This window comes from Anas platyrhynchos, chromosome 4, assembly GCF_047663525.1.
Source record: "Anas platyrhynchos isolate ZD024472 breed Pekin duck chromosome 4, IASCAAS_PekinDuck_T2T, whole genome shotgun sequence".
Taxonomy (NCBI): domain Eukaryota; kingdom Metazoa; phylum Chordata; class Aves; order Anseriformes; family Anatidae; genus Anas; species Anas platyrhynchos.
Window position 1 is genome coordinate 53343137 of NC_092590.1, and position 13041 is coordinate 53356177.

A 13041-nucleotide genomic window follows, 5' to 3' on the forward strand; every position below is an offset into this window, starting at 1 on the left:
TTTGCCATTATGCAAACCCTGGAATGAAATAAATCTATTTCCTGGCCTTAAACAAACAAACAAAAAGTATTTTGAAAAATTCTCAGGCCAAAAAGTCCTTTAATGATGACTGTTTTGCTAAATTGATTTTCAGTTTGATTGAAAAGAACTGTAGGAGGTCTGAAGGCAATGGGAAAGATGTGTTTTTTACATGCTCTGTTTAGCAGGTCATAATGACAGTCTGTAGTCTATCAGCTATTTCCTCATGGGTTCCTTGTTTTCCTTTTCACAACTGAAGCAGCAATTTTTCTGTAAGAGAGCAGATCTGTCTGTACCAAAGTGCCTTGGTGCCAAGTGATGCATGACCTTTGAATCTAATAAGTTAAAAAAAAATTATGATAAACCAAAGTAATAATTTTTAAATGATTTTTTTTGTTAGTTTCTTTCTTGTGAAGCTTCAGTTGATGGGTTGGAAAGTTCTCTCTGAGTGCACGGGTAATGATACGTTTTAGAAGGTTGTGCTTTTATAGTGTAACATGTCCCTTTAAAATTTTATTTTCAGTAAACTCTAAGTTATCTTTCCCAAAATATTACTTTCATTTTGAATTGCTACAGCAGTTCCTCCTCTTCTATCCCCCCCCCCCCCCCCACCCCCCCGATTTCCCCTCCTATTTTATGATTTTAAGGTATTTCATCTAGGTTTTATGCTTTATGTGGTTGTTTCTTTTTTTTTTTCCTTATTAACTGAAGTATGGTTTTGGTTTTATGCTCTCCAGGCATTTTCAGTGTTGAACGATAACAGTGATCAAAAGTTGTTTCAAGCAAGCAATGTGTTTTCCCCTTCTACCCACCCCTCAGCAAAGCTACCTTAACTTTAAAAATTATGCAAAGCCTACTCAAGCTCTGCAGCATAAGATACAACTTGGTTTGGTTTTAATTATACATTTTGAACATTATCATTAGATCATGTCTGTTCCGACCTTAGAATATATTTTATCTATAGGGGTAAATATAGGTTGTATTTTATAAAGTAGTGGTGATGGTGTGAAGAGACAATGATAAACCAAAGCAGATTAAAGAAAATCTATATTCACAAGCATCAGTAATCTTTAAATAGTTCAAGTAAATTTACAAATTCACTCTTTTTATTCCCTACCAAATGTTGGATGCATTTCTTCAGATGACTTCCAAATTTTACATTTTATATCATTCTAAAGAACTGCATGAAAGATTTCAGAAGGAATGATTTGTCTAAGTTATGGCTGATTATCAGGTACTAACATGCTCAGAAGAGCTGAAAGAGACACTTTATTTTTCTTAGTTATAGCTAATAAAAGTAATTTTGATGCCTTGTGGAAAATAGTTGGATGTATTTTTGTGCTGTATATAGTATATTTGCTGACTTTTAAAGCTGCAGTGAGAAACCAAGAAAAAGGAGAGCATTGGTAACACCTGCACTTACCAACCACTAGCCATATGTCTGATTTAAAACAAGCAAACAAACAACAAGCAAAAACAAAACCAAAAAAATGACAACATACCGCAGACCGTAAAGGACTGTCCCATCTGGATGGAGCCGAATCATTCGGTTTTTCACTGTCACTCCATGGACAAATGACTTCTTGTCATTTAGGAAATATGTGTCAGGCACCCAGAGCTGGTCAGCCACTCTGTTGTCCAGTGTTAGGTTCAGAGGTATTCCAGAATAAGAAAGCCTTTTATCCCTCCAGGACTGCTGGAAGTACATGGTAAGGGTGTAATCCTACAGAATAAATGAGAAAGGCTTTTTGTGTTTTGCATACTGAATAACTTAACATAAATTTAGTTTTAAATAACTTTCTGTTCAGTAGCAGAATATCAAAAAAGCACCAGGAAGTTTAAGGTTCATTGCAATGTTGTCAATAACTGTGAGTCTTGGCTTGTTTGTGTTAATGTAGAACTTCACACTACTCCCCAGTGGCAGTGACCACCCACCACAACGCCCCTGGCCATGGGCTTAAAAACCCTCTTGTGCCAGAAGGAATGCATGGTACATTTGGGTCTCCAGTCTATAGGTTACAGGGTCTCTGGTCTACAGACCACGCTTGCCATCTTTTGATAGGTTTTCTTTAACATGAGAAAAGCAGGGTTTTGTTGGCCTCAGTCAAATAGCCTTGAACACCATTGAAAACACCTTTTGATATTTGCTGTCTTCATTGTGAAAGATTCCTCCCACAATCCAGGAAGGCTAGCAGTCCCTAGACCATCTTAGAAAGAGCAAAAATGACTGCAGAAAGTATAATGAACAATTTCTCATATTGAGAGTGCTGCAGTTGCCAGGTGGAATGACCTTTGGTAGCTGAGCATATCTCACCTGAGCCCAGATGCTTTCTGGCCTTGGCAATCAAATATTACTGCACAGAAAATGAACATGGCCTGACTATCACACTGTAGCTTAGGGAAAGTACCATTTACAAAGTCCTTCAGCTTTGCACTTGGTCAAGAAAGAAACTGTTGTAAAAGACTTCTGGTCTGACTTACTCCCTCAAGTCTTTCACTTTGTACATTTAGTCGTTTTAAAGGTACTCAAGTTTTTGATGTGGAAAAGCCCACATACTTTATGTCTGATGGATTTCTTAAACAATGTCTGAAACAGCAGTATGTAGACTGCTGGTTTTATCTTCCTTCTCTTCTCTCCTACCCCCCTTTTCAAGTGGCAGGTCATTTTGTCACACATTTAGCAATAAAAGAGCAGTAACATTACAGATGCTGGGTAAGATTTTCTTTTATGTGAGAGAAGGCCTCACCTCTGTCATCCTTACAAACCCTAGCCTGTACTGTAATTTTGGAAGAAATAGAGAGCATAAAAACTGTCTGTGATTTCCTCTCTTCATCTTCACTGGCTTCTTAAGATGTACCACTACCATGAAAATCAAAGCACTGTTGTTACCTTTCTAAAAGACTTTCTGCCTGAAATGTTGCATCTAGCAGAGCTATAAACTATAGGCTGATCACTAGTAAAATAAGTTAATATTAATAGAAATATTGTTTGCCCTGGGCCTGCAGTAGTTGCCCTGTATAGAGGACATTCCATGACTTGATCAGCAGTCCTATACATTATGCAATTTACATCAGTTCTGAGAATCAACTTTCAAGCATTTCCTACACGTGACCTGTTCAGGCCTGCAAGGTGGATGGTTACCCATGGCAGAGCCAAGAGGTGGTATGCAGAAGGTGTAAGTCTTGACCACATAACTAGGAGCAGGTAGGAGGAGGTCAGGACAGCTACTTTTCCTTTTCACAGCACATTGATTAAGCACAAAGTTCCTTGGAGACAGAGAAAGTGTTTATTTCTAACTGCCTCAGATTAATTTAATCTGTGAAGGAGTCTGGCTGGAATCTGACCGTGTATGCTTGACTGAATGTGTAGAAACTTGAGGTGGAAAGGCTTCAACCCACCCTTGACTCTACAGCCACCTTCCAGATGGGGAATCAAAGAGGTCAAAACCTTTGTCATGTATAACTGTCACTGCTGCAGAAATATCTGGATGGGTGGACTGTTTGGCTTCTCAGCTGCTGATGAGTTACCAATCAGTAGCCAAGTGTGGTATGAATTTAAGTCACCACCCAATTTCACTTTCTATTTCTATTTTAAATATTTCTATTTTGATCTTCAGTGGTTGAGGAAAAGGATAACTGTATCCATTGTCACTTCTACAACAGCATGGTTTAAAAACAATAACAACAACGCTAATGAAAATAAAAAAGAACAGCATAAACTCTTTTGTTGCCTTTTGTGTTTCTTCCTGAAATTTAAGTGTAATGAAGGCAGTGCATGTGCTGATGCTGCCCTGCCAGCTGTTGCTGAAGGGGCTTTTGCACTGACAGGTTTATGTGACAGGAGTAATGCACTGAGGTGTGCACTCTGCTGAATATGTGATTTGTAATTTAAATGGTAGAAAAAGCATGGAGAAATACGAACCCTGAGGAAGCAAAGTTTTGAGAATGTATGTTGAGGGATTTTTGAAACAGCAAAGATCCCATGGCTTGCTGCAGCTGAGCAAAGCAAGCTACCAGGATGACTATGAGAAGTTCCCATGACAGTATTCCCACATTGCCCAACTGAGGAATTTAGAAAAATATTGTTGCCAGTAGTTGGCTTCAAGGACAAGGTCTACATGACTGCTAATCACAAGGGGGTTGTTTTCTTGCAGGTGGGGTTGTTTTCTTGTAGTTTTTTGTCTGAGTGCTTTTGACCAATAATTTTGTGTGAGACACTATCCGCCCCTGTTAAGTTCACTATAAAAGTCAGGCTGTTCGGGTAATAAAATGGAGCATGATCTGACCATACTGGTGTTTGTCGTGCTTTCGGCCGTTCTTCCTGCAACAAATATAATGTCCAATTTGGATAGCTTTGCGTTAGAAGGAAGCACTTAAAGAGAAGTTAAATCCTTGCCTTTCCTTCCTTGTAGAGATACACCGAGACCAGATGTGAGCTGGATGAGAAAAAAAAATCAATATTCTCATGCAGTTTTCATATGTTGTATCTTTTCTTTCTATCCTGCCCTATTTCAACCAATTTTACATAGAAAAGGTTTCATAAATGTGTGATGCAAGTTAAATTCTCAATGCTCAGCTCTTTGCTTGGTACCCTCTGTCTTCTGTCTAATTCAGCAGAGAAAATGCAGTCTGCAACACAGATGGAACACGAATTTCAATTACACATAATTACCTTTTTCTTTTCCTGCTTTCCTTTATATTTTCACCATGTCTAAAAGCTGCTTTTGTAAAACTGTCATGTCACCCTGGAGAAAAAGGCTAAAAATTGAGGATTTTCTGTGTGTGATGGATCTCAAAGATCAATCAGAGAGAATTATAGCCAAGATAGGCTATAAGATATCTTAAGGATGTGATCAGGAAAAAAAAAAAAAAAAAGAAGTCTCTTGGCTATGGCTAGTGGTAGAAAATAAATTGCTATTTTTAGCATCACAGTCTGTCTCAGAAATTTTATTTCATCCAGCTGTGCTTTACACAGAATACTACTGTGGATGACACTACAGGAGAGACAATAAACCTGTGCCCCACAGCTGTGTTGTACTATAGAAATATGTGGCATGCCAACAAGTGTTAGTGGGAAGAGAAAACCTGAGCTTTATCTTAAAAGAATCTTCATGTTTCTTAACTCAGAAAGAGTTGTATTGTCTTTCCATTCTCCAGAACCCAAGAGAGTTACTCATTCAGTATTTTAATGAAGAAAATAAGTTGTATACTGTATTTGTGAGAATCCTATTCACTGTGAGTTTTTATTTTAAAGAGAAAAGTTTAAAGTTAATGGTAATGTAATTTTATGTAATGGTTATTTTAATGAAAAAAAAATATATCTGAACTACAATAGTGCAATATATATATATGCACATATATTTGTAGGGAATGTAGTCTTACCTTTCTCCTGTTTGATCAGTGAGGAGTGAAATACCAGCAAAACATATGGCTAGCTTCACCTTGGGATTTTTTCTATTATCACAATTTGTTATATTTTACAGTAATGTATGTGAGGAGAGGTGAGAATTTAATGACTAACCACCTTCTAGCCTGTACAATTGGCTCAGGATTCTGTAGTTTCAAGCTCTAGGGTATAAGAATACTATCTGAATCTTCCGTATCTAAATTGGTGGTTGGCTGCAGAATTTTTCAAGTTTTTATGACAGCTTCCTAAGATCTCAAGCGTCTGTCTAGATGTGAAAATAAATCAGACTATGTTTAATGTTTGCATTTAGAAATTTCTAATCCTGAGTTTAAAAAGAAGAGCCCAATATAAAAATAAAAATAAAGAAAGAAAAGAATCTGTTTCTGCAGATAACTGTTCATTTGAATAATTTAGTTTAAAAACTGTGTTGTGTTTTTGTTTTTTAGAAATGTGCTGAATATTTCTGCATAACTTTACTTACTATAACAAAATAAAAAAATTAAAATGTATGATATTTCAGTTGAGCTGAAATAATCAAAAATTAGAAAAGCTGAAATAAGCTAATTGAGCTGTCCATATTTTCCTCAAAAAGTCCAGGTCGGATGGGGCTGACCCAGGAGATGCCCCTGCCCATGTCAGAGAGGGTGAACTAGATGGTCTTTAAGGTCCCTTCCAAGCCAAACCATTCTGTGAAATGCTGTTCTGTTTTACTAGGGTGTAGTCTTCTTCCTAGTGCTAAAAGTCTAAGCACCAATGATAACATTTTTTGTTGTGTAGTGATTTTTGTTGTTGTTGTATGTGATAAAGCCTGATATGTTAAAATTAGATGATTTTTGTTTGTTTGCTTGTTTACTTGGTAATTGTGCAAATTTTTTTTTTCTTTTTTTTTTTTTTCTTTATCGAACTGGGAAGGTATGAGAGCAAGTGTATATGGATGTATATTGTAGTATGTAAGTCAGTCTGTGTATCAGTAACATGAACCATGAGAGGAGAATGCCTGCTGGACCTCAGGATGGCTCTGGCATCTCCCTTTTGGGGTTTAAAACTTCTCAGAGCAAGAACAAAAGATGTCATATGAGTATGGGTACGTTTATGCAATATCGATAAACAAGTGTTGATTTTAGCTAAACTGATTTCAGATGTAGGATGTAATGAGTGACAGGAGGCATCACCTAGATGGGGTCTTGCTGAGTTTGGAGTGTGTAATTACTTTTCTGGTTGGATTACATGGAGTAAATTACATATGCTACCCTGTAACCGAGTTGGAAATACTATCTTATATTACCTTTGTCTGCTTTGGAAGATTAAGAAAAGCTTCTTGAATGAAGCTCAGCTGAAATTTAAAACTTACAGGATTATGAGCTCAGGTCAATTTTGCACCAAAACCAACTATCAAGTCTGGACTAAACTAGGAGTTAATTTGGTGCGTTGAAATGGCTCCATGTAGGGCAGTGGAAGATAAGAAACCTTCCTGTAGCTCCGAAGTGGAATGAAATAGCTGTGAAAACAGAACTTTTTCTCTCCTATTTCTAAAGATGCTCAACATAATTAGAAATATCTCAATAAAAAAAGTTTTTATTGTTTTCACTGTTGAATTCATTTTAAAATTAAAATATTAGTAGACTTCAAGTGAATGGGTTGCTGAGCTAATTTCCATAACATAATACGAGTAGTAACAGGAAAAATTTCTCATTAGGTTGGCTTGTGAGAGGCATTTTAATGAGGTGTACTAGGTTAAGACACATGCTTACATGTTTGTCTTGGGTAAGAGAGAGATTCTGTGAAAATGTGAATAAGAGAAACTAACATATTTTCCTCTAAATGGCAAATTTATTTCTTAATCTGGATTTAATTAGGCTCATAAAGAAACATTGGCACCAAACTTCACTCTTTACCCAGGTAATATAAATTCCTTGTATGAGAGAAAATGAATGGACTACTCATGCCTCTTGTACTTGAGGTTAAAAAAAAACAATTTGTAGTTCCAGTAAATAATATACTGAAGATCTTTCACACAATGCTAATTCCTTTTTTTTTTTTTTTTTTTTTTTTTTATTTTCTATTACTTTGTTCACTATATATTTGAATAATTTCATTGTGCAATGTGTATAGATGATGTAAGGGCAGTAATGGGTTTTTAGTTTCCCGATAAACCTCTGCATCTCTCTGAAACCAGCAGAGATGCATTAAAATGGCTAGGTAATTTCTACTTGTTGGTAATTTTCACTGTGTGGTTTACTAGTTCAGCACAGCATAACATGTGAAATATGTTGCTGTACTATAATCTAACTTCCTGAGGGACATGCTGGTCTCACCCTGCTTATTTGCTAATTTACAGACTCCAGTAGAATAAAAGACCAGTATAAATGTCTGCTATATTTAACAGACTGCAGGCATGCATGTTTTAAGAAGAAAATATTGGGGATCTTTTAACTTGCAATGTTCAGCAGTATGATCTAAAATGTTTTCCCTCTTCCCAAGGTTGTCTCAGTCTAAGTTCCATTACTATTTTATATGTTTAAATAGTGAATATCAAAACACATCCCAAAATTCTTACCAGATAAAAAAAAATTAACACTACGAATATAATTCTTAGCAGAAAATAGTAAATGGAAGGATATTCTGTGAATCCATAACTGTTCTAGCTCAATTCAATGTCAAAGGTTAGAACTCCAGGTGAATTTGCTCATGAGGTCACTGTGCAGCAAAACAAATACAAGAAACACATCAATGTTACATACTTTTCATAGATAACAGTGTACATTGATATTGGTGGAATACACACTGTATACCCAAACAAACTGAAATTTAAATCATATCCTTGAGAAGCATCCAATAATCAAGTATGTGGCAGCACTACAGAAAATGAGATGCAATGCAATTCAAATACAGTATAACTTAATCAAGACAAACATAACTGAAATTGCAATTTAAAATTAAGTATGGAGTGATGATCAGGATACTAATATTGACTGAAAAAAGGCCAGAAATGTAGAATACCAATGTACATAAATCCTGCAGTGATTGCAAGTTATGATTAATTAGGGAAGATTACCTTCCATGTTTCCTGGATACAGAGAAGGGAAAGATAGAGTTTAAGACTGTAAGTGCTGTACTTGCAAATTGGAAAAGGCATGTTCATTCATACGTTGTATGCTAGTGCATCAGAGGAAGGTGTCAGTGTTTGTTCAGTAAAAGTTAGTTGTCCTCTGGTCCATCTTGGAATCTTGGAAACCTAGGGAATATTCATGCCCTCAACCTACAAAAGAGCTATTTTAAGACAAAGGAATGTAAATTTTGTGTAATTACTAATACATACTTTGTGCTCAATTGCATACAGGGCACAAAAATTAGTGGAAAACATTTTTGCCCAAATTATGGAGCAAATTCTTTCTTTATTTTAGAACATTATTCATGTTCTACTTACTCTGTTCTCTAAAAACATCAGGGAAGCTACATGTTTTTATTAAGCCTGCAGTCCAGCCGAGCAAGGAGGTCAGTGAGTTGTAGTGATTGATTGTATTTGCCTTTTTTTTCTAAGGGTATAGGTTAGTGCTCCTTCTGGCTTTGTTTTTAAGTGAAGACTGATGCAGCATATGTTGTCTCATTCCCCTCTTCAGCCCAAGGTAGTGGGAGGAGGGGGAAGGAGTCTGGAAGTATGTACTCAAATTATTCAATGTGCTATCTTGTTTCACAGGGGGATATGGTTCTTGTGAACTAGACTTCTGTCAGGGAAACAAGATAGGAAGCTCCACTGTCTACAGGACGTCTACAAGATGACAGAAAAAAAATTCTTTTGGTGAGATAAACTATTTTTTATATTTTTTAACAGGATTAGAATTTTCTCAAAGCAAGCTTCACTTTTGCAGAAATCACATTTTCTGTCAGAAAATTTAAATCGCTTGAAGATGCAAGATTTCTGTAGGATAAAAAGTTGTGTAAGGTATTATTATTTTGTTTGATCCATTTGGTAGCTCTAGTTGATAGTGAAGTGCCCTGCACTTTTTCAGAAGTGCTGGTAATTCTCCAGAGAAGTGTGTCATAAACCTTGTTGGCATTTATAACCTCACAATTAAATTAAGTATGTAGCATCACAGTTGTTTCTTACAGAAAGAAGCAGAGATCTGGCAGGAGTCCGCATAGCTGTAATGATGATTCCCTTTATTGTTCAAAGCACAGCCAGGAACAAGATTAGACTCATTATAAGTGTAGCATGTTGTAAATGAAGGCACTTATCATTACTGTATTGGGATCCAATATTACTCTTTGCAGTCAACGGCAGAAGTCCCCTTAAATACAATGGGATTAGAATCATGTCCAATGTCTTCAATCATTGCTGAAAAAAGGAAAGCAAAAGGCAAAATATCTATCAGTTCTTGAAATAAAACCATCTATTTTGTTGCATTTTTTTTTCCAGTGTTTTGGTGCATGTATTTATTACTGCTTCTGAGATTTAAATGGGCTGTTATGATAGTTGTGCTTCATTGATTTGCCATTATTTAACTTAGAGGGGGCTAAATTCTCCCTCTTAAAATCTTCTCTTTTCTGCTCTGTGTTATGTGAAGAAGAGTTAGTACTTCTGTACTTGGGATTGGTTTCCCATTTAATTACCCTCTGCTTTTGCTCTCTTATTTGAGCTTTGCTAGCCTGGGAGGCCTGAACATGCTGCTTGTTGTATGGGAAGAAAACAGATCACAGAATCACAGAATATCCTGAGCTGGAATGGTCTCACTAGGATCAGTGAGTCCAACTCCTGGCTCCATGCAGGAGCACCCCAAAATCATACCATACATCTGAGAGCACTGTCCAAATGCTTCTTGAACTCTGTCAGGCTTGGTGCCATTACCGCTTCCCTTGGGACCCTGTCCCAGTGCCTGACCGCCCTCTGGATGAAGAACCTTGTCTCTGTTCATATGCAGGTATGAAAGGGAACAGTGGAGTGATATTTGAGGACTGTGATATTTTGCCCAAGTAGTGTTGTCTTCATCCTCTCTGCAGAACAAGCACTCCAAGGTAAAGAAATTTCAAGCTTTAATTCATGTTCCAAAATATTTCATATTTCAGCCAGCTTGGACTGAAAGCATGAATACACAGGAGTGAGGATGGGTATTTAGTAGGAAACAGTACCTCTGAGGTTCTAACGTTGAACTTCTTGAAGGTGGCTCCTTAGTGACTGGAAGGATGACTCTTAAAGAGGTGGGCATAGATCAGCTCTGAAGGTCTACCACTTGATATGTGCTATGAGGAATAAAACAAACTAAGAAAATGTTGCTGGAAAGATGCAAGTTTCAGTAAAGTGAAAACATCGCAGAAAAGTGTAGAATTAAACAAACACCACTTCCCTTGGTACCAATACGAAAGAGAATTGGAAAGGAGCCCTTTTTGATGACAACAGTTGTTTCCGAAGCACATGATGTTTTTCTTGTAATTTCCAGTTAGCTCAGCAGGCGTGAACTATGAGCCTATTAGGAAGTGTACTGCAAGTCTATGGAGGATGGCACAGCAATAAGAACTCAGAATTCCTCATGGTGTCAGTGAACAGTGCTGCAGGCAAAGCTGAGCTTATTGTTAGCCTGGGAGCAGATGGAAGTTGTTTGCTGAATTTTATCTTATACACTACTGTGTAAGCCATAATACATTGCGTACTGATTTCATTAGCACTGGACAGAAAGTTGAAGAGAACATGACCCCACAAGAGAACGATGTGCCCATTTTTTCCCTGATCTTTCTTTTTCTATTTATGTACTTGCAGAACCATCTTTTGTTACCATTCACATCCCTTGCCAGATTCAACTCCAGGTCAGCCTTGACTTTTCCAACCCTGTGCCTGCAAGACAGAACAGCAACTCTGTACTTCTCTTGGGTCACCTGCCCTTGCTTCTACCTCTGGTGTTTTTCCTTTATGTTGAATTCATTAGAAATGATCATCCATGCTGATCTCCTGCTGCTTTTTCTTGAATTTCTGCTTGTCAGGATGGATCTTTCTTGAACTTGGAGAAGCTGATCTTTGGATATCAGCCAGCTCTCCTAGACCACTCTTTACTCCAGAGCCATATCCTATGGGATTCTTCCAAGCAGATCTTTAAAGAGGTTGAAGTCTGTCCCCCTGAAATCCAGGTCTGGGTCCTGGTTTTTGTCCTGTTACCTTATCTTGGGATCCTGAACTCCACCATCTCACGGTCTTTACATTTAAGACTGCCTCTGACTTTCATGTCTTGGACCAGTTCTTTCTTGTTTGTAACTATCAGGTCCAGCAAAACACCTTCCCCTGTTGGCTTCTTAATTACTAGTGCCAGGAAGCTGTTGTCAATGAATTTAAGAAATTTTCTGGAGCACCTGAGCCCTGCAGTATCATCATTTTAGCAAGTATCAGGGTGGTTAAAGTCTTTCATGAGGACCAGGGCCTGTGAACACAAGGCTTCTTCCAGCTTTTGGAAGAAGACCTCCTCATCCTTCTGATCAGGAAGTCTATAGAAGATACTAACTACAACAACACCCATGTGTGTCTGCCTGTTAATCTTGATTCACACACTCTTGACTGATGTCTGATCCATCCCAAGGCAAAACTACATGCAGCTGCTCTCTGCACATAAAGCTCTGCTCTCTCACATCAAGCAAAACTCCCCCTCCTTGCTGTTCATCCAAATCCACGTAGCCTGTTCATCCACAAAAACTTTATTGTTGCTTTTCTTGCCAGTTTTGTTGCCTTGCTTCCACCTCTTGTATGCTCCCTTCTGTGTTACAGTACATCAGGAAGTATCTGTCCTAGGCAAATAGGCCTTCTGCTGAAATTCCTGGTCTCCGTGCATGACAGGATGGATTGTTTTTGGATTTCAGATTTTTTTTTTCTTTAAAAATCCTTTTCACTTTATGACAGCTTGCTGGGGAATCTTACCTAGCAATTACTCATACAAGCCAAATTTTACTGTCCTGAAGTCCAGAGTTTTAACTCTGCTGCTCACTTTTCCAGCTGTCCTCCAGATCCTGAATCTGTCATCTTGTGGTCACTGCAAACCAAGCGTGCTGTGAAGGCTTGCATCCAGGATGTTTCGACAAAAGGCAGCTTGAGAAAAAATCTTCCCCCTGTGATTTCTCGTGAGCTGAATAATTCAAATGTTAAGCTACTTACATGATGATCTAACATCGTAGTTCATGAGTTTATAACACTGATGCAAATTTTCTGTGGAAAACTTGCTTTTGGCTTTTGCAGGGACTCAGTTTGCCGTTAGATGAATGCATCAACACTAAATCCTCAGAACAGAATCCAGGATATTTTTAGAGTGTTAATAAAGGACCTTGTTTTATTTTTATCTTACTAATAGCATAACCAATTGGATAACTAATTGAGTTGGCCAATTTAATGTGATTAATCTGATTAAAACCCTACAAATCCAGTGTCATTGCCAGCTTCATAGGAATCCACTTTTCAAAACATTTTATAGTATGCGTAGGCATTTCAGGAGAGAGAAAAACAAGCAAGACCAATAATAACTCATCAGTCAGTTTGAAGGCATGTGAGTACCCCTGAATACTGACTAGGATACGGAAGCACAGTGTCTCTTTTCTGAAAAATAAGTAACTAGGGAGTACATATGAAAGGTAATTATTTGGAAGAC

The 13041-nt window shown here is 37.5% G+C and overlaps 1 protein-coding gene across 1 annotated transcript in view; it reads right to left on the reverse strand.

Annotated features, from left to right (window-relative positions):
* GABRB1 (gamma-aminobutyric acid type A receptor subunit beta1) overlaps positions 1 to 13041 on the reverse strand; it is a 126627-nt gene that overhangs the window by 56411 nt on the left and 57175 nt on the right. The window contains exon 4 of the mRNA XM_027457143.3: positions 1521 to 1741. Coding sequence (XP_027312944.3) covers positions 1521 to 1741 — 221 coding nt within the window. The remainder of the gene's footprint in view (positions 1 to 1520; positions 1742 to 13041) is intronic.